The sequence below is a fragment of the Schistocerca serialis genome, chromosome 4 (genome assembly GCF_023864345.2).
Source record: "Schistocerca serialis cubense isolate TAMUIC-IGC-003099 chromosome 4, iqSchSeri2.2, whole genome shotgun sequence".
NCBI classification, from domain to species: Eukaryota; Metazoa; Arthropoda; class Insecta; order Orthoptera; family Acrididae; genus Schistocerca; species Schistocerca serialis.
The window spans coordinates 913377632-913404999 of record NC_064641.1 but is presented as its reverse complement, the minus strand read 5'-3'; the positions used below and the strand labels follow the sequence as shown (position 1 = coordinate 913404999).

Genomic DNA, 27368 nt, shown 5'->3' with positions numbered 1-27368 from the left:
CCTCATCGTCCGAACTCTACACACCTAACCCTGCGGACTTACGTTGAAAACCTCTTTAGAAGGACGAAGATTTGCAACGATGACGAGATAAAAGAAAATTCGCTGACGACGCTTCGCCCTACCCAGCAAGAGGTGTACCGAAAATGGTTCGGGAGGTGCAAACGGCATTGGGAGCGGTGTATCAGTTGTGGAGGAGAGTATTTCGAAAGAGACAGTGCACAATAAGTAAAAGGTAAACGTAGAAAAAATTTTGTGGACGAAGTTCCTGAATGTTTTGAACGGACCTCGTAGATGATGGTGGGCTGTGTAAACGTCTGGCAGCTGAGAAGTGCAGAATAGAACATAGCGGCAGACGGGATAAAGGCCGGTGTGCGGCCGCGGCTGGCGCCTGGCGCTCGATAGCGCATGCGCCTGGCGGCCTGCGGCGCCACTTGCTCACCTGCTCGCGCCCAGCGCACAACAATGGAACGCCAGAGTCGCCGCGGGCTGCGACGCCACACGCCGGACACGCGACCGGACCACGGTGAGTCGGCCCGCCTCCGTCTACCTCTCACCTCCCCCCTCCCGCTCCCCCTCCCTATCCCTCTCACTCTGTCTCCTTACATACTGTGAGCTGACTAGGTCGGACAAAATATTCTCCTCAAAAATTCTCAACAGGACGGAATGATTTCCTTCGATACTCGCTCGTCTACGTATTGGTTTGGTTGTCGCAAGGGATGTGCGCTGTTGACATATCATTGGTGCTGATTTCGATTTCATCATCGACGTGGAAACATTGTTATTTTTAACATAATGTTTCTTCATTGCTAAATACACAACTATATAACATTAAATTTCTTATTGTTGTTGTTCTTCTTCTGCTTCAGCATCGTCCTACAACGTGGCAGTAACCGCTCTTTTGACCCGCTGTCTCCACTTGGCGCGAACTTGTGTTTGGTCATGTTGGGGGACCGCTAATTTGAAGTCTATACGGATGTTATCTAGGCAACGTTGCCTTGATCTCTCAAATGGTCGTTCACCATTTATCGTTTCAACACAAAGCGACGTGTTGCTATTATATCTTGGTCTGCTCGAAGTACGTGTCCATACCGTTGTAGGCGATGTTCCCTCATCTTGTTAGCGAGAGGTACCATTCCGTACCGCATGCGTGTTCGTCATTGGTCCATGATCATGAAGCGGCTGGCCAGATGTCAATCGAAGCATTTGGTTTCCATTTCAAGTCGCTACCCTGTATCGTTTGTTATCATCCAGCATTCTGCATCCCGTCCACACTTTGTGGTCTAGTGATTTCTGTAATTATGTCAGTTTCTTGTGATTTCGCCTTGTACATCAAACGAAGGGCTTACAGTATCAGAAAAAGCCTGTACGATAGTTCAGCGTGTTCGATCAGGAGTCTACCCCCCCCCCCCCCCACCCATCATCTCCTACCCTCTGCGATGATTGTGTTTCTCATCTACGGAATTTGAACATGTCATACGACATCCGCATAGAACCAGTGACGAAAAAACAACGAAGATACAGGTCGACAAAAAAATACTGTTTAGCGTTGCTGCCTCTAGAGCGCGGAGTCCCGGATTCGATTCCCGACCGGCTCGGAGTTTTTATTCGCTCGGTGACAGGGTGTTTTGTGTTATCCTATTCATTTCATCCTATCTTCATCAAAGGGCAAGTCGTCGAAGTGGCGTCAAATAGGAAAGTCTTGTACCATGAGATATCTCCCGGGCAATAATGCCAATCATTTCATTCTGCACCGTGCAAGGCAACTGGGAGGATTGAAAAGTGGTATATTTTCGACTTGTGTCGGTGCGAGATTTAATTATCACAAAGCACGCAAGTCGTCGTCCGCCATTTAAGTCATACACTGCGAACACAGTTATTTCAGGGACGAGTGAGCCTTTGGCAGTGTTTCTTGAACCAAAATACTTGAAGATGTTTCTGTTTGGTACATCGGTACCGTCGGTCGTAATTGTGTCCGTATTATTTGTATTAACGGTTTTCAGTTTTCTTTATACTGAAGCGTAGTCCGGAGTGTTCAAGCTGCTGAAGGTTGTTCTCTTCAATAGCCAGTAGAACATCGCGAGCATGCGGCAGAATCCAAGCTAATTTCTGAAGATAATTGGTGGCCGTGTTCATTATTATGATGAACAGAAAGGGAGAAAATTAACGCCACATATCCGACTATAGTCAAGTTTGTATAAGAAGATCCCTGGCAGCTAACAGCGCTGTTGCCAGCTTTTAGCTGTTAGCGCCAACGGCCGCAGGCGAAAACAATAATATTCGGCTATACGGTTGTGACAACACTGTGACTTTAACATAGACGTTTACAAAATCGTATTGTGTGGTTGGCTGAGGTAGGCGCACGAAGCTGTAGCGCCCAGGCCAGTGAAACTGTCAGGGATCAACTTATGACGACTCGACAATAGTTTTTGTCAACAGACGAAAAGTAAAGTTTTTGAGAGACGTTTCCCCTTCAGTCTGTTGCACTGTTAACAGAGAACATAATCTTGCTTTTGGAAGCAATCTTTCACATGCTGTAGCTCTCAAATACTTCAGTCCCTTTTATTTTGTAGATTTGGATGGGTAGTATCGATGACGTGATTCCGTACTTCTATGGATCTTGCTTAAGATATAGAAGACCAGCTTTCAAATAATAACTGAAGTGTGCTGTTAGGTCAGATTCTGTACCAGTCAGACAATTTTTTTTCTTGCGCTATTTTATATTGTTCACGCCACAAATCGTAACGATGTTTCCATTTTCCTGTGGTGCATCATGGTGCTGACCATCTTCACTGACAGTCGTTTCAACAGCTGCAAGCAAGTCCTTGATGACAATTCTGATTGCCATCGACCGTGCTGAAGCATCTTGGAAGTGTACGTTCTTGAATACTAGACCGAACAGCCTCGATATCACCAATACGTTAACAAGTTCAGTTAGTAGTAAGGTTTTTTTTTTATTTCTGTTATGATGGTACTCCTCAGATTGTTTCCAGTGCCCGTATTTGTTGCATGTCAGGTTTTTGGATATTAAACATGCCAATTATTGGGATTAATTTCACATGTCCTTTGACTTAGAACGTAATTTTCTACCCAAATGTCACGAGTATTCACTTCTTTAGACTGCAGAATATCAGAAACATCTGCCAGATCTACAACATCTGCCAGTGTTAACATGAGCGATGCTCTAGCAAGGCAGCTCGTGATATTATTAACCAATGGACGCACCTGCAGAAATCTGTCAATCATGTAGGACCTTAATTCTATCCAGTGGATTCTTCTTGAATTAGTTTGAGGTCTGCCTCATTTCGTAGGTTTTCAGTTGCTATTACATTTTGTTTGGACGACAATACAATCTTTTTACAGCAGCAATGAACTCCGAGAGTTGACAGAATTTTCGGTAGATTTTTTTTTGCTAATAAGCTGTGTAAGTTGGTAACACGCGGTATATGACTTCTTTTTCCAACTGCTATTTTTATTACTTTGACGACTGCATTGATGCCGTTATCATACGTGCAGAACATCCATCAATCTGATACTGCATTATTTTGACACATTATAAGAGGCAGAACGGTTCAAGTACGGTACAGCTCAAAAAGGGGCTAAACTATCCCCCTTTAGAAGTGTCATCAATGAAATATAGGCCAGTGATATTTTGTCATACAATACCACACCAAACATTAACACTCCAATGACGGAGTATGTCAATAACATCACGATTACCGACAGCGTGAGGTCCACGCTTGAGTCTCAGGACGTGCACTTCATTTATTTCAAGCGTCAACTTCGCTTCGCAATTTCTCGAGATGTTATTGTATTGCGATGCAACCAACGCCATTATTTTTGCCATTTTTCATGCTACTGATTGCATACGAAATAATAGGAGGTGTCCATTTAAAAATACACAAGTTTGTATTGAAAATAGTATTTGTTTACGTTTTAAAATTTGGCATAGTATTTGGTTTCCTAAGCCCCTGCCGTACGTTCATGGTGATGAAAACCGTTTTTGAATATATATTGTTGTTCCAGAGATATTTTAGGTGGCAGAGTTAGGTGAGACACCATATATATATATATATATATATATATATATATATATATATATATATATATATATATATATATATATATATGTGTGTGTGTCTGTTTGTGTGTGTGTGTGGTGGCAAATCTCTCACGAAATAAGCATCAAACGAAAAAACTACAAAGAAGAAAACTCGTCTAGCATGAAGGGGGAAACCAGATGGCGCTATGGTTGGCCAGCTAGATGGCGCTGCCACAGGTCAAACGGATATCAACTGCGTTTTTTTTTTTTAAATAGGAACCCCCATTTTTATTACATATTCGTGTAGTACTTAAAGAAATATGAATGTTTTGGTTGGACCACTTTTTTTGCTTTATGATAGATGCCGCTGTAATAGTCACAAACGTGTAAGTACGTGGTATCACGTAACATTCCGCCAGTGCGGACGGTATTTGATTCGTGATACAATACTCGTGTTAAAAATGACCGTTTACCAATTGCGGAAAAGGTCGATATCGTGCTGATGTATGGCTATTGTGATCAAAATGCCCAAAGGGCGTGTGCTATGTAAGCTGCTCGGTATGCTGGACGACATCATCCAAGTGTCCGGACCGTTCGCCGGATAGTTACTTTACTTAAGGAAACAGGAAGTGTTCAGCCACATGTGAAACGTCAACCACGACCTGCAACAAATGATGATGCCCAAGTAGGTGTTTTAACTGCTGTTGCGGCTAATCCTCACATCAGTACTAGACAAATTGCGCGATAATCGGCAATATCAAAAACGTCGGTGTTGAGAATGCTACATCAACATCGATCGCACCCGTACCATATTTCTATGCACCAGGAATTGCATGGCGATGACTTTGAACGTCGTGTACAATTCTGACACTGGGCACAAGAGAAATTACGGGACGATGACAGATTTTTGCATGCGTTCTATTTAGCGACGAACCGTCATTCACCAACAGCGGTAACGCAAACCGGCATAATATGCACTTTAGGGCAACGGAAAAACCACGATGGCTGCGACAAGTGGAACATCAGCGACCTTGGCGGGTTAATGTACGGTGCGGCATTATGGGAGGAAGGCTAATTGGCCCCCATTTATCGATGGCAATCTAAATGGTGCAATGTATGCTGATTTCCTACGTAATGTTCTACCGATGTTACTACAAGATGTTTCACTGCATGACAGAATGGCGATGTACTTCCAACATGATGGATGTCCGCCACATAGCTCGCCTGCGGTTGAAGCGGTATTGAAGAGCATATTTCATGACAGGTGGATTGGTCATCGAAGCACCATCATACCATGGCCCGCCCGTTCACCGGATCTGACGTCCCCGGATTTCCTTCTGTGGGGAAAGTTGAAGGATATTTGCTATCGTGATCCACAGACAACGCCTGACAACATGCGTCAGCGCATTGTCAATGCATGTGCGAACATTACGGAAGGCGAACTACTCGCTGTTGAGAGGAATGTCGTTACACGTATTGTCAAATGAATTGAGGTTGACGGACATCATTTTGAGCATTTATTGCATTAATGTGGTATTTACAGGTAATCACGCTGTAACAGCATCCGTTCTCAGAAATGGTAAGTTCACAAAGGTACATGTATCACATTGGAACAACCGAAATAAAATGTTCAAACGTACCTACGTTGTGTATTTTAATTTAAAAAGCTGACCTGTTACCAACTGTTCGTCTAAATTCCATGTGTTTGTGACTATTACAGCGCCATCTATCACAAAGCCAAAAAAGTGGTCCAACTAAAACATTCATATTTCTTTACGTACTACAGGAATATATAATAAAAAATGGGGGTTCCTATTTTAAAAAACGCAGTTGATATCCGTTTCACCTATGGCAGCGTCATCTAGGGGGCCAACCATAGCGTCATCTGGTTCCCCCCTTCAAGCTACACATGTTTCGTTCTTTGTAGTTTTTTTCGTTTGACGCTTATTTCGAAGATATTTGGCCCGGTCACGATCAAGTGACCACCCTGTATATGCCAACTAGCTCCGCAGATGATGAAGAGATTGAAGAAATGTATGATGATGATGAGATAAAGACGTAATTCAGATAGTGAACGAAGACGAAAACTTAATTGTCATGAGGGACTGGAATTCGATAGTAGGAGAAGGAAAGGTAGTAAGTGAATACCGAATGCGGGTAAGGAGTGAAAGAGGAATCCGCCTAGTAGAATTTTGCACAGAGCACACGTTAACCATAGATAACACTTGGTTTATGAATCATGAAAAACGCTTGTATACATGGAAGAAGCCTGGAGACACTGGAAGGTTTCAGATAGATTATATAATGGTAAGGTAGAGATTTAGGAACCAGGTTTCAAATTGTAAGACATTTCCATGGGCATATGTGGACTCTCACCACAATCTATTGGTTATGAACTGTAGATTAAAATGGCTCAAATGGATCTGAGCACTATGGGACTTAACATCTATGGTCATCAGTCCCCTAGAACTTACAACTACTTAAACCTAACTAACCTAAGGACAGCACAGGAAAAAAAGGAATACAAACGTCTCAAAAATGAGATCGAATGGCTAAGCAGGGATGGCTATAGGATAAATGTAAGGATGTAGAGGCATGTTTCATTAGAGGTAAGATAGATACTGCCTACTGGAAAATTAGAGAGACCTTTGGAGAAAACAGCACCACTTGTATGGATATTAAAAGCTCAGATGGAAAACCAGTACTAAGCAATGAACAGAAAGTAGAATGGTGGAAGGAGTATATAGAGGGGTCTATACAAGGACGATGAACTTGAGGGCAATATTATGGAGATGGAAGAGGACGTAGATGAAGATGACATGGGAGATATGATACTGCGTGAAGAGTTTGACAGAGCACTGAAAGACCTAAGTCGAAGTAATGCCCCGGGAGTAGACAACATTCCACTGGAACTACTGGTAGCGTTGGGAGATCAGCCATGACAAAACTCTACCATCTTGTGAGCAAGATGTATGAGACAGGCGAAATACCCTCAGACTTCAAGAAGAATATAATAATTCCAATCATAAAGAAAGCAAGTGTTGACAGTTGTGAAAATTACTGAACTATCAGTTTAGTAAGTCACGGCTGCAAAATACTAACACGAATTCCTTACAGACGAATGGAAAAACTGGTAGATTCCGACATCGGGGAAGAACAGTTTGGATTCCGTAAAAATGTTGGAACACGTGAGGCAATACTGGCCCTCCGACTTATCTTAGAAGATAGATTAAGGAAAGGCAAACCTACGTTTCTAGCATTTGTAGACATAGAGAAAGCTTTTGACGATGTTGACTGAAATACTCTCTTTCAAAATCTGAAGGTGGCAGGGCTAAAATACAGGCAGCGAAAGGCTTTTTACAATCTTTTTACAGTTTGTACAGAAACCAGATGGCAGTTACAAGAGTCGAGGGGCATGTAAGGAAAACAGTGGTTGGGAAGGGAGTGAGACAGGGTTATAGCCTATCTCCGATGTTATTCAATCTATGTATTGAGCTAGCAGTAAAGGAAACAGAAGAAAAATCTGAAGTAGAAGCTAAAACCCATGGAGAAGAAATAAAAACTTTGAGGTTTGCCGATGACACTGTAATTCTGTCAGAGACAGCAGAGGACCTGGAAGAGCAATTGAACGGAATGGACAGTGTCTTGAAAGGAAGATACAAGATGAAGATCAACAAAATCAATATCAGGATAATGGAACGTAGTCGAATTAAATCAGATGATGCTGAGGGAGTTAGATTAAGAAATGAGACACTTAAAGTAGTAGATGAGTTTCCTATTTGGAAAGCAAAATAACTGATGATGGTCGAAATAGAGATGATATAAGATGTAGACTGACAATGGCAAGGAGAGTGTTTCTGAAGAACAGAAGTTTGTTAACATCGAGTATAGATGTAAGTGTCAAGAAGTCTTTTCTGAAAGTATTTGTATGGAATGTAGCCATGTATGGAAATGAAACATGGACGATAAATATTTTAGACAAGAAGAGAATAGAAGCTTTCGAAATGTGGTGCTACAGAAGAATGCTGAAGATTAGATGGGTAGCTAAGGTAACCATTGTGGATGCACTGAATGTAATTGGGGAAAAGAGAAATTTGTGGCACAACTTGACTAGAAGAAGGGATCGGTTGGTAGGACATGTTCTGAGGCATCAAGGGATCACCAAATTAGTATTGTAGGGTAAAAATTGTAGTGGGAGACCAAGAGATGAATACACTAAGCAGATTCAGAAGGATGTAGGTTGCAGTAGGTACTTGGAGATGAAGAAGCTTGCACAGGATAGAGTAACATGGAGAGCTGCATCGAACCAGTCTCTGGACTGAAGACCACAACAACAACAAATACCTTTGCTGCATTGTCTTGTATGAGTACTATCGAGACAAGAGAAATTTAGTTAGAATCTCAAGCATGTGCTAGAAAATCAGAACAATATTGGCGAAAACCTGCCTCAGGGAAATGAAGATAAATTTCTACAGCGCAACTGTAGTCCCAGTTCTTCTACGAATGAGCGTAAGGAACCAAATCCAGGACACAGGAATGAAGATTTTCGGAGGAGATAAAGGCTGCAGCAGATCAAATCACGTCCACAATGAAGACGTAAGGAGAGAATGGAGGATCTTCTCAACAACACAAAAAAACTGAAGAATAAAGGCAAACTATGCCTAGCCATGTCCCTCGAAAAAGCAACGAGCAACTGCCAAAACAAGCCCCCTCAGCATCAACCAACAGGCAACAGTAGTATGAGAAGACCAAAGACGAAGTGGACTGATGGACGGCCAGTGGCCCAAGGACCCGTGAAGTAGGTGACGATGATGATGATGATGATGATGAATAGCGGAGGAAAAATGATTACAGTTTAACTTTTCGTATACGTCGTGAAGTGATGGGCACAAGGTCGAACTCGAAAGATAACGAAGATAGGCGTTCAGCGCCATGGTTACTGGTGTCGGGAAACATGCTCGGTTTGGACAAGAATGGGAATGGCAAGAGGTCATATCCTTTTCAGAGGGACTAACAAACCATCACGGAAGTCGGCAGGGCCGATTTGGAGGAACCACGGACAACCTGCACCTAGGTAGGACAATAGGTATTTTAACAGCACTTCTTTAACGTAAGACAGTTCAGTATATTACTACAGCATAATAAACTAGGCGCATCTTGGAAGCAACGAAACATTTTTTGTTTAAATGCTTAGCAAATTAGTATTTTCACACGGTAGATGGCGAAAAGTTCCTAGCAACACCTAAGAAATCGCTTGTTTCGAAAGGAGGAAATACGATTCACCTTAAATTCGGAGGTATTCTGTTTCAGGCCTTAAGAACTTTGTACAAAAAAGTAATATTTTTACATGATAGAAGATTGATTACGAGATGCTTAGGGAAAGAAGGAAATCAATGTTAGGCTATGTAATGCCAAATTAAAAAACAAAGTGATGTAAGTTCTTTTAGTAGCAGTTACTATATGGCCTGCGATGTGATCACAGGAGGCAGGACATCGAACAGAAGACGTTTTGAAAATATCGACTTAGGACATCATTTGAAATCCGGAGTGTCGGTCACCAAGCTATAACTATTCGTAAAACTATGCGGCAATCACAGATGAAAGAAATGTGTGCAGAAACTGGGCCAGCCTTAATGACGCACCTAAGATATTCTAGAAGCACTACGTCAGTGACTAAGATGTGAACAGACCACGTCACGATAACAGCTGATCTTCGAAAAGCATCTGGAGGACTGTTAAGAAGCGATGTGAGTGTTACATTGCGCTAATCCTCCTGGAGAATCAGAGAACGTGGTATGGAGGGCCACGAAAGAAGTCCCCTGACACCTGGCAGAGCCGTTGACAGCTTTCAGCTGCGAAGAGCAAACGACTTAATAAATTTTTCACTTGGCTTTTTTTCTTTTGTAATGTTGCGATGTAAGAAACGACTAGTCAGAACTAAGCGTAACTACACTCATTGATATAAGAAGATACGCACTTTGAAGTAATAGTTCGGTGTAGCTGAAAAATGCTCCTGTAAACGATAAGAATTGCAATCATCTTAGACAGTTTGAACGATCGTTTGAGTGTGTTATTATGGTCACCATGGGGTGATGTTGTCATGTCTTACAGAGTGTGCACTGATGAGCCAAAACATTATGACTATTTACTTAATAGCTTCTTTGTCCGTCCTTGGAACGGAATACATCACTGATTCTGTGAACTGCGGATCCGACAGTTTGTTGGTAGGTTTGTAGAGGTATGTGGCATTAAGAGGTTTACACGAAGGTAATGTAATTCGCGCGAATAACAGGCCTCTGATTTGCGTACGCCGTGATGGCGCTCGATAGCGGCCACATGGATTCAGTACGATTTACATCAGGCGAATTTGGTTGCCTAGACATCAACATGACTTCACTATAATGCTCCTCAAACCACTGTAGCACGGTTCTGGCTCAGAGACGAGGACAATTATATTGCTGAAAGATGACATCACCGTCGGGAAAGACATTAAGAATGAAGTGATGCAGGTGGTTCGCAGCTGTAAGGGTATGTTCGATTACTATGACACGCAAGCGCGGGAGAATGTCTCTCATACAATATTACTGCCCCCACCATGTAAGTCGGCCGCTGTGGCCGAGCGGTTCTAGGCCCTTCAGTCCGGAATCGCGCTGCTGCTACGGTCGCAAGTTCAAATGCTGCCTTGGGGCATGGCTGTGACTGATGTAATTAGGTTACTTACGTTTAAGTAGTTCTAAGTCTAGGGGACTGATGACCTCAGATGTTAAGTCACATAGTGCTTAGAGCCATTTGAACCATAAACTTAACTTTGAATTGGACGTGTTATGTGTTTATTATTGTGGATTGTGCATACCTTCCCATTGTGTGAGCCCCTGACACAGGCAGCGTGAGGTGCACGCTTGAGTCTCAGGACGTGTGCTAGCTGTGCACGCCATGTATTTCAAGCGTCAACTTCGCTTCGCAATTTCTCGGGATGTTATTGACGTATTGCGATGCAACCAACGTCATTAATTTTGTGTTTTTTCCTAGCGGGTGTTCATATAAAAATACACAACTTTGTGTTGAAAATAGTATTTGTTTACGTTTTAAAATTTCGCATAGTTTTTGGTTTCATAAGTCCAAGCCATACGTTCATGCTGGTGAAAACCCTTTTTGAATATCTATTGTTGTTCCAGATACATTTGAGGTGGCAGAGTTAGGTGAGACACCCTTCATATATAGGATAGTTTTATTATGGGCCTAAGAATATACCGTTAATCCACCTCGTTAAGGAAGACCCCTGCTCTTAACAATTCCAACTTCATTTACAAGATGTGGTAAAACTTCGTCACCACGGACGAACGAAAAATAACAATAACCAGGAAGATGCAGTCTGGACAGTACTGCCCACTGACGAGAATTATTATGATGACCATAGGAGCAGTGCTAAAGAGTACTACCATAGCGGACAGCAGAGCATGCAACGCGACTGTTTCATAAACTCCCTCCTAGCCCTTAACTTCACTGGGTATTGTTCCTTCCGTGCGATTCACAGGACACAGAGAATACGAGGCAGTGTCATTCTGTGCGCAACACGTCCCGTGAGAGCGAACGACGCTTGATTTGTGGGATTAAGGCCGCGAGAATGTGTAAGCCACTTCATTCCCGTGATGGCCCAGCATTCTTCATTGTCTGTAGAGCTCGGACTGCTCCATGGGGACTGCCGTTGTCGTTCTTGGAAATGAGAAGTCGGGGCCTGCTATACTACGGGCGAGACGAAAATATCTCTTATCGCTCTCCTTTCTCCTTCGAAATTATTTCCCTTAGATCGACAACACCGTGCACATTTTTTATGTAAATCGTAACAGCAGCTGCGATCATTGCCCAACGTCCATCCTAATGATAACTTCCAGGATGTCTCGAGTGTGTCGATGGGTTCATCCTAGTCTACACGCCAGTGTCTAGAATAACACGTAAGAGGCGCGATTCATCGATGAATATCACGATACTCCAGTGTGCAACGTGTTATATTTTTACTCCACGAAATTTGTCGCTCTGCAGCGACTTGCAGGATCGTATCTATCAATATAGAATAAACAGTGAGGTGATCAAAGTCATGGGGTAGCGATATGAGCATATACAGATGGCGATAGCATCGCGTACATAAGGTATAAAAGGAAAATGCATTGTTGGAGCTGTTATTTGTATTACGGTGAATCCTGTGAATTGGTTTCCATCGTGATTATGGACCGCTCGACGAGAATTAACAGACTTTGAACGCGGAATGGTAGTAGGAACTAGACGCATGGGACATTTTATTTCGGAAATCGTTCAGTAATTCAATATTCTGCGATCCATAGTGTCTAGAGTGTACTGAGAACAGCACATTTCAGGCATTACCTCTCGCCATGGACAACGCACTGGCCGACAGCCTTCACTTAATGACCGAGAGCAGCGGCGTTTGCGTAGAGTTGTCAGCACTAACAGACAAGCAAAACAGCGTGAAATAACTGCAGAAATCAATGTGGGACATACGGCCAACGTGTACGTTAGGATAGTGTGGCGAATTTTGCCGTTAATGGAATATAATAGCAGATGACCGAGCGAATGCCTTTGCTAACAGCACAACGTCGCTTGCAGTACTCATATCGATTGGACTCTAGACACTGGAAAAGCATTGCCTGGTCAGATGAGTCCCATTTGCTATTGGTAAGAGCTGATGGTAGGGTTCGAGTATGGGGCAGACCCCACGAAGCTATGGACCCAAGTTGTCAACAAGTCACTGTGCAAGCTGTTGGCCATAATGGTGTGGGTTGTGTTTGCATGGAATGGACTGGGTTGCTCTAATTCATCGGAACCAGTCATTAAGTGGAAGTCTTTAGGTTCGGCTACTTGGAGACAGTTTGCAGTCGTTCATAGACTTCATGTTCCCAGGCAACGATGCCATGTCACTGGGCCACATGTGTTAGCGACAGGTTTGAAGAACAGTGTGCACAATTCCATCGAATGATTTGGCCACCCAAACCGGCCGACACGAATCTCATCGAACATTTATGAGACATAACCGAGAGGTCAGTTCGTGCACAACATCATGCACCAGCAACATTTTCGCAATTATGAGTTGCTGTACAGTCAGCATAGCTCAACATTTCTGCAGCGGACTTCCAACGACCTGTTGAGTCCATGCCACGTCGAACTGCTGCACCAAGCCGGGCGGAAGGAGATCCGACACGATATTGGGAGGTATTCCATGACTTTTGTCACCTCCGTGTTTCTACGTATTTAGTTTTCAGTCACTGTTCTTAGCCATCGCCATATTCATTATTATTAATTTTCATATTTATTATTAGCTTATTTTGTATTGGGACTTCTACACAGCGATGATGACCTAACATTATGATCACGACCACCGTGTGCTCGGATGCTGCCTGTTGGCATTAAGGGCTCGTGACGCTGTAAGGAAAATACAAGGTGACTCAAAAGTCCCGTAACATTTGAAAATGCACTGATTCGTGGAATAAAGCAGACAAGAGGTGAAAACTGACACACATGCTTGAAATCCGATGAGGTTTTACTGAAATCAAAAACGACTGCAAAAGCTGGCCAACGGATGGCGCTGGACAGCGACACGCCAGTGACGCTACATGAGAAACGTGTATAAATTGATCTGGTTGATAAACACCTGCTGGAATGTGCGACTTCTATGCAGGATGGCGCTCCATCCCACATTGCTGCACGTGGAAGACATCTCTTGCGCACGTCGTTTGGTGAGGATCGCATGCTGAACCGCCACTCCGTCACGCTTGTCCTCTCAGGTGCCCAGACTTCTGCTCGCTGATTGTTTGTTGGGGGGTCACCTGAAATCTCAAGTCTGCCACGATTGTCCGGCCTCATTAGGGATGCTAAAGGTTGTGCAACAACCGACGGCTGTTTTTCACTATACCTACTGATGCGCTGAACAGTGTTGCTCACAACATTGTCCCTCGACAACAGGTATTTTTGATGAATGACGGCCAACATGTTGAGCATTTGTTATAAAGAACATTGCCTTAGCAGAAGATCAGTTGCTACGCTAATTGTTGCTTTTTAAATCATATGAAGCCCTATTTCTTATTTTGTACACGTTTTTTGGTCTATAAATGCCATTTCAAGGATGGTTTTCAATTTTTACCTCTCTATCTACATTATTGCGTGAAGTATCGAATATTCAGATGTTAACGATCTGTGTATAAGCGGAGCAGACACGAGCGGGAGATTATTGAAGCGACGATACGGGCCGCAAAGGTGAAATCCACTGACTTGAGCGACTTCGACAAACAGCTGTTTGTTGCGGCCCGACGCCTGGGAATGAACTCCCCGGAAATGGCGAAGCTGGTCGGCTGTTGGCGTGCTACTGTCGTGAGCATGTACGTGAAGTAGCTGAGGAACGATGAAATCACGTTACGCGAAAAGGTGCATGTCCAAAGAAACGGGCACTGCGGTGACTGCAGCCGTTACGAAATACATGAAATGAATTCGCAATTGCGAATATGGACCACACTCAGCTGTATAATGGAATAACGACAGTGAAAATTTGTACCGGACCGGGACATGCATGCATGTCCATAGGAACATTCCATAGTAATTCAGAATTACACGGGAACTACAATATTGCATTTATCTGCTGACACCAGGGAAGCGACTTTCAAATAAAATGTCTCGCCTGTACGGGAATATACATAACGGATGTACGAGTACAGGTTGCAGACGCGTGGTTGACGACATATGGAAGTTTGGCTCTGGCCATGAGTCGCGCTCGGATAGCCTCACAGTAGGGCGAAAGCTCGCGATAAGCGGGAAATCCAGGTTCGAGTCCCTGTTCGGCACAAATTTTCACTGTCGTCATTCCATTATGCAGCTGATGGTTGTCCATATTTGTAACTCCGAGCACATTTCATGAGTACAGTGCTGTTGCAGACCAAGTGATTGCGAGCACAACCCTGAAATCACATCGTCGAGCGTGGGGCTCCACAAAGACGACTCCAACGTATTCTCAGCTTGACTGTACGATATCGTCAGCACGGGATCACTCGGGTTGGACAATACATCAATGGAAACGTATCGCATATTCGGTGAATCATATTTCTTGCTAAACGCAGTCGATGGTCACGTCCGGAAACGTCGTCATCCAGGCGAACGGTTGATGCAGGCGGGTGTTGGTAGTATTATAGTATAGAGGTGAGTTACCTGAGCTTCTCTGGAATCTGTGGCACTAATCAAATGTACGATGACAGCTATGGACTACGTGCTTAATATCGTCCACGACGACAATGACATCTTCAAGGAGGACAACTGTCCATGTCATAAGGACCAGCGCGTCCGCTACGGTGGCAGGTTCGAATCCTGCCTCGGGCATGGATGTGTGTGATGTCCTTAGGTTAGTTAGGTTTAACTCGTTCTAAGTTCTAGGCGACTGATGACCTCAGAAGTTGAGTCGCATAGTGCTCAGAGCCATTTGCTCAGAGCCATTTGAACCATGTCATAAGGCCAGAATCGTACTATACTGGTTTGCGGAATACGATAGGGAGATCAGAGTGAAGTCTTGGCTGTCAAATCCGTCTGATCTGAGCCCGACTGAACACGTCTGGAACTCTGTAGAGCACCAGCCCTGCGTCCTGAAACTACCGGCCCGTAATTTACGGGACTTGGACCAACTTCACGCAGACATCTGGTGTCACATACCTCCGGAAGCGTATCAAAGTCTTGACGAATCTAGTCCACGCAGAATCGCTGCTGTATTGCACCCAAATGGGTCCAACTGGCTATTATGTACGGGAGAACCAAGTAACTTACACTTTACTATGGCAGGCCAAGTAACTTTTGTTGAATGCTTCAAAATGGCTCTCAGCACTATGGGACTCAACATCTGAGGTCATCAGTCCCCTAGACTTAGAACTACTTAAACCTAACCAACGTAAGGACATCTCACACATCCATGCCCGAGGCAGAATTCGAACCTGCGACTGTAGCGGTCACGCGGTTCCGAACTGAAGTGCCTAGAACCGCTCGGCTAACGCGGCCGGCTGAATGCTTGAAACTGATATAGATACAGACATTAAGAATGAAAAATGCTCCCATCAGAGCACAAAAAGTTGAATATGCCCTGGCCAGGGATATAAGAGCAGGGAGCTTTCCATTATCTGGCAGCTTCAAAGATATTTAAATCAAACATCTTGAAGTATTCACTGTTTTTTCTTGTTAGTATTAGTACTCATATTACGTAATATAAAGCATCATGTCAAGTAAAGTATTCCCTCAAAAAAACTTCTTTGTCGATTACATATATGCTCTTCAGCTATGGCTGCAAATCTCCTGGAGTTTGGGAACAGGATGAGGGACTTCAGCTATAAATTGCAAGACTCAGATGTGTTAATAAAAAGTGGCACTGAGAACTATGTGACTTAACATCTGAGGTCATCAGTCCCCTATTACTTAGAAGTACTTAAACCTAACTAACCTAAGGACATCACACACATCCATGCCCGAGGCAGGATTCGAACCTGCGACCGGAGCGGTCTCGCGGTTCCAGACTAAAGCGCCTAAAACCGCTCGGCCATCCCGCCGGCAGATGTGTTAACACATTACAGCTGAGAGAGCTCACTATGAAAAGGGAATTAGGGGCAACTCATAAAAAATCGCGAATATGTCAAGATGTTTTAATTTAAACGTCTTTGAAACTGCCACATAAGTCGAAAAGCTAGCTCCATTCTTCACATCACGTACTCCGCCGAGGACCTATTCACCTTTTTTGTTATGACATGAACATTGTTCATTTTGGTTTCCAACTTTTCATTAAAGTATCATAGTTTGTCAACCGCTGTAGATTCTTGTTGAGTCGGGTGACGATTCATCCAGTATAGGCTTTTTATTGTCTTTCGAACAATGTTGCTTACATAGTGGCAAGAGATAAAGCTTTTTTTCGTACAAATAATCAACGGTTTGACGTACTGTGACACAGCAGGCATTGTCATAATGTAGAAAATGCGACGTTTTACGTTGTTTTTCATGGTTTTATTTGCAGGGATCGCCCACTCCCGTGTTGTAAAACCCTACTGTTCCTCATGATGAAGATTGAGGAACCAGACGCAATAAAACAGTATTAAATAGTGCTTCATTTATTTCTCTGAATACATCTCGTCTCCGTATCTTCGGCGGCTGTTGGTGGCTTAGCAAGCCGGCGAGAAATCACATAAACATAATGCTGTGTGGTTCAGCCCTGTGATCAGGCCGGTGACTTCCAAGCGGGTTGCTGCCCTTTGTGTGGAAGGCACGCCCTGTTGGAAGCTCTGCTCGGAAAGGGAAACGATGACAGCGGATGTGTGTTGTGACCCACACGCCATTCTGGGAGTACTCTGTCCCTACCATTTCACACTGCTCGTGTTGTCCCATTAGATGGACCGCGATGTTGGATGCCGTGAATTCGTGTTGAATTCTGATCCTGGCCCGCCAATTCGGTAGGCCGTCTGACCCAAGCGATTCTGGAGTTTAGGGGAGTTTGTGCCCCAAGCTGGAACGATGTTGGTAGGCCTCTGGACTGCGCATCTGTGACTGTTGGTACTGGAGGATGGGTTCCATAGTACGTGGCTAAGGATCGGTGGTCATCTCATAACGATCTGCAGAATGACCTCCAGAAAACTGATGAATGGTGCAGCCTCTGGCAGTTGACCTTGAACGTAAACAAATGGAACATATTGCACACGCGTAGGAAAAGAAATCCACTAGTGTATAGCTACACTGTTGATGACAAACAGCTGGAAACAATATCTGCCGTAAAATATCTAGGAGTAACTATCTGGAGCGACCTTAAGTGGAATGACCACATAAAATAAAGAGTAGGAAAAGCAGATGTCATACTCAGATTCATAGGGAGAATCTTAAGGAAATCATCTACGAAGGAGGCGACTGTTAAGGCGCTTGTTGGACCCATTCTTGAGAACTGTGCAGCTATCTGCGATCCCCACTAGATAGGACTGATAGAAGAGATAGAGAAGATCCAACGAGAGCGGGACGTTTCGTCACGGGATCGTTTAGTCGGCACGAGAGCGTTACGGAGATGCTCAGTAAAACCCACTGTCAGACGTTGCAAGAGAGGCGTTGTGTATCACGGAGATATTTACCATCGAAATTTCGAGAGAGCACATTCCGAGAAGACTCGTACAACATATTACTTCCCCCTGCGTACGTCACACGCAATGATCATGAGGAGAAAATTCGAGAAATTAGAGCTAGTACCGACAATCATACTTCTCACGCGCTCTTCGCGAGTGGAACAATGTTGGAGGGCTTAGTTAGTGATATAAAAAGTACCCTCCGCCACACACCAGTAGGTGGCTTGTGGAATGTGATAAGGTGGCAGGAGTATGACCGGTACTGGAACAGTCTCATAGACACGATGTTACAGTACAGTAATCAGAGTGTCGAGTTTGGACGACATTAACGCCATCGATCCTACTGATAGACTGCCTCTAGCCTAGTGGGGTGCAGTGTTTATGGCGTTGAGGAGAGGCACCGTTCTTTTATGTGATTCATCATCACCGAATCATTTCTTCTCTTTACGAGTTTCAGCGGTCTTCCTTTCTGCTACATTTGCTTAACCAATCTGTTTCAGATTACATAAATATAAATTCTTCTACGGAACAGAAGGTGCTGTCAAGGACAGACATTTAGAGTTTCCGAATTTAAGTTTGCTGTATGTCAGACAGTTTATAGCATGGGGTAACTGGTAAGAATTTTTGGTGACATCACTGTGCACCTTTTCTGTGATGTAGAAAAACTGTTGGTACTGGAGGATGGGTTCCATAGTACGTGGCTAAGGATCGGTGGTCATCTCATAACGACCTGCGGAATGACCTCCAGAAAACTGATGAATGGTGCAGTCTCTGGCAGTTGACCCTGAACGTAAACAAATGGAACATATTGCACACACATAGGAAAAGAAATCCAGTAATGAAGGCCATTTTTTCTTATTGCATTGTAATTATGTACATCATAGTTGGTTTTAACTGTAGTGAGTTATTTAGAACAATAGCAAGTTATTTAGAACAAACTTCATTGTGGAATAAATATACTGCGAAGCAGTAGTCAAAATGCCTAACTCTTTAAATACATATCTACAAGATTATCGTGAGTACACGCCACACGTTATTCCTACAGTGCGTTTTTGAACAAAGGAAATTTCCTTCATCAAAGATGGGTTAATATTCGTTTTTAGTACGCTGTTCTAAAAATGCAAATAGCTACCTTTGTAGTTTAATGCGTAGTCCGTAGAGGAGCCTAGAGGAAGCTCGTACCTAACAGTGTATGTCAAATGGATGCTGATAATCTTGTCTTTCCGTGAAAGCCAAGTGAATGTACTTTTGGACGCCTAGTCTCCCAGCGGTCGGTCACATGAGCGTAGCGTGTTGCACAAAGTACAGTACGTTGCTACGCTTCAATTATCACTGTTCTACAAAAAAAAAACCTTTTCTTCTATTTCGATAAAAAATATTGTGATCCTAGTTGTATTTTGAGTGCTGAATTGAAAACTGTTTTTGGTTTTTTTCTGTCATGTATAGTTTATGAGTAATCGCAATTTTATTTCTCTTTTCAGTTTCTGATATAGTGCAGCAAACGTGAGGTGAAATTCGACAAACAAATGCACATCTTTATGATGTTATAAGTTCATCACATTAATGGGGGGTGGGATCTAACATATAACACAGTAACCTTTGTGTATACACTTTGAAGCATTTATTTGACATGAGAAATTACAGAAAATTGTCAAACAATGAGCCACTGTCTTGTAATGCACATCACTTTTTCCTCTTGTATTGTGAATCTTTCTTCTCTCGAATGATATTCCAGCAATAATCTGCTAACATAGAAGGTACCCACTTCCCTTCATAGCGCCTTTCTATGGTAGAAATGTCTTTATGGAATCTTTCCCCATGTTCATCCGATACGTCACTACAACTCTCTGTGAAGTAGTCCAGATGAGAGTCCATCATATGTACCTTCAAAGACATATTGCACTCCAAATCCTGATATGCTTTGATCATATCCTTCACCATTGCTTTGTAGTTAGTAGCTCTTCTTCTTCCGAGGAAGTTTTCCGACACTATCTTGAAACAGTCCCATGCGGTTTTTTCTTTATCAGTTAAACATGCTTCAAAATTTGCATCTTTCTGCAGCTCCCTGATTTGTGGGCCCACAAATACACCTTCCTTTATTTTTGCAGCTGAAAGACGGGGGAATTTGGTAGCTAGATATGCAAACCGACAGCCTGTTGGATCCATGGCCTTCACGAATTGTTTCATCAGGCCAAGTTTGATGTGAAGCGGTGGAAGCAGTATATATTCAGGAGCTACCAGACTTTCACGTTGTACATTCTTTTCGCCAACTTTCCATCTTCGCCTAGGCCATTTCTTTTTCACGTAGTGAGAATTTCGGTCTCGACTATCCCACTCGCAAAGGAAACAGGCATACTTTGTGTAGCCTTGTTGCATTCCCAGTACCATAGCAATTACCTTGAAATCTGCACATATTTTCCATTTGTGTTCATTGTATTTTAATGAATTTAGCATCCTTCGTACGAATTCGTAATTTTCTTTTGTCAAACTAGCATAAGCTACTGGAACAGAGGGTATTTTATTTCCGTTATGGAGCAAAATACCCTTCAGACTTGTTTTCGATGCAACTATGAAAAGTCTCCACTCCTGTGAAATATAAGTGAAGTTCAGCGCTTTCATCAGGCCAGCAACGTCATTGCAAAATGTCAGTGCTTCGTCAGTTGAAAAATAAGAAATAAAGGCATGTTCTCTGTGCCTGAACACACTGATTTTAGTACTTTGGTGAAGTAGATTATACTCTTGTAATCTTGAACCAAGCAGTTGCGCCATTTGTTTACTTAGTCGTAGATCACGCACTAAATCATTTAAATCTGCCTGTGTTAACAAATGTGGCGATGACTCACTTGTGCAGTGATATAAAGAATCATCATCTGTGATTTCTTTAGTACTACTTATTTCACTGTCACTCGGAATTTGACCTCGAGCTCTTGAAGGTACTGGAAGATTGTTCGAATGCTGCACTGGCATTCTCGCTGAAGGCAGATCTGGGTAAACAATGTGCTTCTTTGACTTTTTGTTTGTAAAACCCAGAAATAACAATCAGTAACATGGTCCTTAGGCTCTCTCCACACCATGGGAACAGCAAACAACGCCACATTCTCTTTACCTTTCCACCACTGAATTAGTTTGCAGTAACATGTAGCACAACAGAAATGTGGTGCCCATTCTTTATCTTGGTCTCCTACCTCTACTCCAAAGTTATGTTTGTATGCTTTCTTTATGACTGAAGAAATTTTCTTCCTATTTCTGGCAAAAGTGAACTTCCCACAGATGTAGCAGACGTTGTCCGGCTTATATCGACATCCACGACGACGTGGCATTTCTGCAAATTTAAAAATACCACTTTTGTGATACACCTGTATTAAATTAATAGTAGGGAACTAGAGGAACGCTGATGTGTAAAAACAAGCAGTCGTTTTACCTTCAGCACCAGGCTCAATCAGTTTACACACAGGAACTAAAAAAATTCAACCGTGCTCGGATATATGACAGACAGTTACTTGGCAGCCAAAACACCCACTCGTTAAGACTGACACAAATTGCGGCGAACACCACTGTTGTATACTCGATGCACCTGCCCCTAGGAGGCGTGAAGCTTTACTGCCGAGGCAGCGACCGGCTGTCACCGTTCGAGTTAATGAGATGTTTAAGGTGGTCTTAATGACATAGGTGTGGCGGGGGATAACCTAATGATGTCTGATTCTTCCCACCTGCTGTTGCACAAGAAATTATCACGTTCTGTCACTACTGGATGCGGCAACATACCCGTATTTCTCTATAACGTCTCTGTGTTTGCCATGAATTGTGAATATACATATATATATATATATATACATATTACATAAAAAGTATCCCTGACAACGATATTTTGTTTACATATATGAATTTCCCACGGTAAAATGGTCTAGAAGCACATACTTTAATATCAGAAATAGAACCCATGTCGAACAGTGTTATTGGTCTTCTTTTAAATTAAATGTGTTAAACGACATATTTTAACCATTTTATGCGCAAAATAGAAGCTTTTTGCGTATATACACTCTATGACAAAAATAAAAGAATCACGACGAACGAATTATCCGAATGGGATGGATATGGTAGATATGGTGTGCATGTACAGGCAAACGAATGATTACAGTTGCAGAAAGATTGGATGTTTTATTCGAGAGGAACAGCTTCGCAAATTGAACAAGTCAATAGCCTGTTGCTCCACTTCTGGCTCTTATACAAGCAATTATTCGGCTTCGCATCGACTGATACTGTTGTTGGATGTTATTCTGGGGGGATATGGGGTCACACTCTGTCCAATTGATGCATTAGAAGGTGGTCGGTGTGGTCGAGCGGTTCTAGGCGCTTCAGTCCGGAACCGCGTGACTGCTACGGTCGCAGGTTCGAATCCTGCCTCGGGCATGGATGTGTGTGATGTCCTTAGGTTAGTTAGGTTTAAGCACTTCTAGGTTCTAGGGGACTGATGACCTCAGATGTTAAGTCCCATAATGCTCAGAGCCATTTGAACCATTTTTTCGATGCATTAGATCCCTAAAATCCCGAGCTGATAAGAAGAGCCTGCCAATAATGGTCTCCACGTTCTCAATTAGGGCGAGATGCGGCAGCTTTGTTGGCAAAGGTAGGGTTTGGCAAGCACGAAGACAATCAGTAGAAACTTAAGCCGTGTGCGGGAGGGCATTATGTTGCTGGAATACCGCAATAAAGGGGTCAGAAGGAGCAGGCAGGAAGAAGAATATTGTCACGAGGAGTAGCTGGCGCCTGTATTCCGAAAAGTTGACCAGAAGCGATGAGCGGTTAAAAGACGCCAGGTGTTGTACGACAGCCGGCCGAAGTGGCCGTGCGGTTCTAGGCGCTGCAGTCTGGAACCGCGAGACCGCTACGGTCGCAGGTTCGAATCCTGCTTCGGGCATCGATGTGTGTGATGTCCTTAGGTTAGTTAGGTTTAACTAGTTCTAAGTTCTAGGGGACTAATGACCTCAGAAGTTGAGTCCCATAGTGCTCAGAGCCACTTTTTTGTTGTACGACATACGACGCAACCGGTCGAGGGATAAAAGGAAAAACGAATGCTGCACGCGTGTTTAGAAAGCGGCACGAAAAATCTATTTCCTTCTTATTGTTTCGCAAGTGCAGGGAAAACCGCATTTGCTCCGGTTTCTCCGTAACTTCTGCGAAAACAAGCTGACAGTGGGACGTTTGTGTGGCGCGCGGCTATGATACCGCCACACGACTCCGCGAAGGCCAGCAGAGGTAAACACGGCGCCGGTGTGTGCGGGCTGTCCGGCGGCACAGAACAGAGCAGTGTCAGCGCCGGACCAGAGCTTGGCAGGGCCGCCTGCGTGCAAACAGCCTCCGCTACTCGGCACCGCGCCAGCCGGCACCAGGCCGCGGGCCCAGGACGAGATGCTGCCGGGCCCCTCCCCAGTATCTGTCCACGGAAAGGTGCTGCGCCGCCCGACGTCGCTAAATCGCTGCAGGGCTCGTCCAGCCGAATTCCGCCGTCCAAGGTCTTATCGTCAACCCCATCGAACACACAGGGCAGGTTCTAGAGCACCTCGCGAAGCACGCCGAATTTGCTTTCCGTCATGGTTCGTACACGCCCAGAAACGAGCTGGTACATTACACGGAACGTGCTCCTCGCCGTGATTTGCGACTGCAGTGCTCTCCTGCGGCAGTTGTTCGGTGCACAGTATGCTTACGAAACTGGTCGTCAAGTCGCTACGTTAGCTCCAATAAAGCGCACATTTCTACCCTAGTCTACATACTAGCTATGTTGCTCTGTCTGTAGTATATATAAGTTTAAAAAAATGATACAAGGCAAAAATAATAACACAAATTTGCAATACTGTTCCGTATAAATTAACAATTATTTCATTAACTTATTTTGCGTGTTTGTGCACACATTTGTAACAGTTTTATAAAGGAATGGGTAGCCTACAGTTTCTTAGAAGTTTCAATTAGGACTGTTGATATTTTGAAAAATGTCGGGAATCCGATATATCAATATTTAAAAAAATACCGTCTTCGGCTCTCGATAAATGTGAAAAATATATCGACACATGTTCGGACAAAATATCGACACATCTGCTTGTAAAAATATCGGCAGCACGTTGTAAATATACTGCCAGTTTTAGAGCTGTGTATTTAAGTATTGATTTATTGGCTCAAATGGCTCTGAGCACTATGGGACTTAACTGCTGAGGTCATCAGTCCCCTAGAACTTACAACTACTTAAAGCTAACTAACCTAAGGACATCACACACATCCATGCCCGAGGCAGGATTCGAACCTGTGACCGTAGCGGTCGCGCGGTTCCAGACTAGCGCCTAGAACCGCTCTGCCACTCCGGCCGGAATTGATTTATTATTAGATATTCTGTATATCAACAAGCTAGAAGTCCACCTATCCTCCTTAGAGCAAGAATTAAAAGGAAAACTATACACGTTCACCCTTGGCGATAGCCACTTTGCTAACAATGGTAATTGCATGTAAGTAGCACAGTAAAAGGTGTCTGATAGGTCCGTCGTTCAGTTTAGTCGCATATCAGATTTGTCAGAAATACTTAAAGTCGATTTCCCTGTTTTTTAGTTTTTGCCGACGCCAGGGACCTAGGACTTGTAGTGTCATAACTGCGTGGTGAAGCTAAACGTTGCAGTTTCTGTTTCTAGCGCCGAGCGCCGATTACGTCACCATTTCTCCTCGCACGTCTCCGCCCATCGCAACTACCAGTCTTGTCATTTAGATTTTTGTTCATCATTTTGAGCACCTGTGTTTGAAGAATGTCGATGTGAGGAAACAGCACACTAGCAGCAGGTGTGCTGCTTCTTGACGTCGGAAATGTAGTTATTCCGTTTACACCGCCGCACCTCACTGCAATCGGAGTTCTTCTTTTGTGTCACATATCCTTGCTTCACTCAGTCAAAGGGAAAGATAGGACGTGATGAAAGCTCAAAAAGTAGTAAGACTCCTTCACACAGTGAAAGTGAAATTATGTCCTACTACTGTTTCAAAAGAACAACTTCAAATATACTGAGGTATCAATATATGAATTTATTTAGCGGTCTCGTGGCCTCCGCTGGTTTATTTCAAAGTGCAGTACAGCAAAAAGCTATCGTATTGCGCCACATGCAAATGAGTATAAGCTTACAAATTGCGTCATTACCAGTGAATGATCTGCGTTTTCTTTACTGTATAATCTCTGTAGGCAAAAAAAAAAAAAAAAAAAAAAAAAAAAAAAAAAAAAAAAAAAAAAAAAAAAAAAAAAAGGAACACAAAATAAGAACAGTTTTTCTTGGTTACAGTGAAGGCAATAATATTGTAACTTCTACATTTACAAAAGGTGTTCGAAATTTACACCATTTGTTTGAATGCAGGCATTGCATCGCTCAGTCATTCTTTCACGCACGCTGTCGAAAATACGCTTTGTTATTTTGGATACGATTCACATGTTCAACATGTTAGCCACTTTTGGGGAATTCCCCGACATTTCCTGCCGCATGTGCCTTATATTAAATTACTTATCTGGGCGTCACCTACGTCACTGCGGGGATTTTAAACGTTATTAAGAATCATCCCCCATACAGCGTGTTTTACAGTTCATATTAAACGCACCTGGAGGAAACTACATCCAAGTATCAAAGTTACAGGCCCCGGCGCCTGTAAATCTACGTACATACATGGTGATCCCGTGATGATGTTACAAACTTTCCAAGGATGACAGAGAAGGATGTACCGGTACTGTTGGTGGTAAGACTGTAGCATAGGCAACTTTCAGAGGTGGTAATGTGGACTAATACCAGAAAAAATGGCTAGTAAATATGGGCTCTAAACTGGATACCTGAAGAGCTATGAGGGGTTGTTCAATTGAGGAGACGTGTTTCACACTAGCGAAGATGAACAAGTGCTCATACATCCTCATGTATGCATTTACTAGATATTTTTCCTTTTCTTGGTCCATACTACCACCTCTGAAAGTTGCCCGCCCTACAGTCTTAGCAACGACAGTACAGGTACATATAGTCCGCTTCTAGAGGTATCACGATGATTTTCGCTTGTAACTTACGATTCTTTCGTTTCTGAACAAGGGACCCTTATCTCATATTGATACATTTATCCGTCCCTATCATCCTTGACAGTTTGTACTTTTGTGAAGAGACCAAGCGACGCCGGGAGGTTTCGGATGGAGTACATAATGGCGAGACAGGAATTTCTATAGCGGATTTTAAACTCTAGAACATTTGCATCGGCAGCTTGGACACTCACCGTAATTAATTAACTGTGAACTGCAGATTAAAACTGAAGAAATCGAAGAGAGATTAAATTAAGGAGCTTGAATCAAGATAAGTTGAAGGATCCAGAGGATGTTGAAAATTTAACTGAAACAGAAGAAAGGACTACAATACGAGTTGAATGAAGAAGTGTTACATTAATATAAGTATTACATTGAATAAATTTTTTCCCCAAACTAAGCTACTGTTCTCCACAATACCATCAAATACAGATATTGCAAAATAAGGATTGGTTCCAACGAATACACTGGTGTTAAGAAAACGATGCAACGTATCGAACAGACTTAAACCATCCTCTATTAAATAAATCACTGGTATAAGCGAAGTTAATGTATTATGTGTACCAAAAAGAAATTTGGAAACGGAAGAGGTCGAAGTCAAAAAACGTCAACTGATGTATTTGGCGAATGAAGACTGAAATTTGCTATAAGAAAAAGAACAAGCCATTGCAGATGTGCTAACAAGGCTAACAAATTATTTTAAACACCGTAAACAAAAAAATCAGGACACGATTGGGTAATACAAGATATCAGCATATATCGTAAATACCAATGGAATGTTGCCATACATTGGAGTACTCGCAGAAAAATGTAGATCCCAGTACATTTACCAAGTTAGACGTTATGCTATATTTTTTTATACAGCGCCATTGCCATTTGGATCCACTTAAAAAGGATAGTTACATTGCGCCTCTATGTGATGGTCTCAACATGCATCTAGCTACAGAAGAGCCATTTCCAGAGTTTAAAAGTAACAGAATTCGTTCGTTTAGCGACCATTCATTAGCTGAAGTGGTAAACATGAATTTCTATAGGCAAATTCCGCTAGGGTCCGGGGAAAGGTCCAAGGCGTTTATGAGTTCGGGCGACAAAACAGTAATGTTTTTGTGACACACAGATCCTCTTCTGT

The 27368-nt window shown here is 43.1% G+C and overlaps 1 protein-coding gene across 3 annotated transcripts in view; it reads left to right on the top strand.

Moving 5' to 3' along the window:
• Positions 1-433: 433 nt before the first annotated feature.
• LOC126473588 (neo-calmodulin-like) overlaps positions 434-27368 on the top strand; it is a 109488-nt gene continuing 82553 nt past the window's right edge. Inside the window, exon 1 of one of the 3 annotated variants that reach the window (XM_050100734.1) lies at positions 434-523. Coding sequence is in view for 1 of the 3 variants with exons in the window: in XM_050100735.1 (XP_049956692.1) it covers positions 463-523 (61 nt within the window). In the remaining 2 variants the exon portion in view is untranslated. The remainder of the gene's footprint in view (positions 524-27368) is intronic. The other 2 variants (XM_050100735.1, XM_050100736.1) reach the window with 2 other exon arrangements.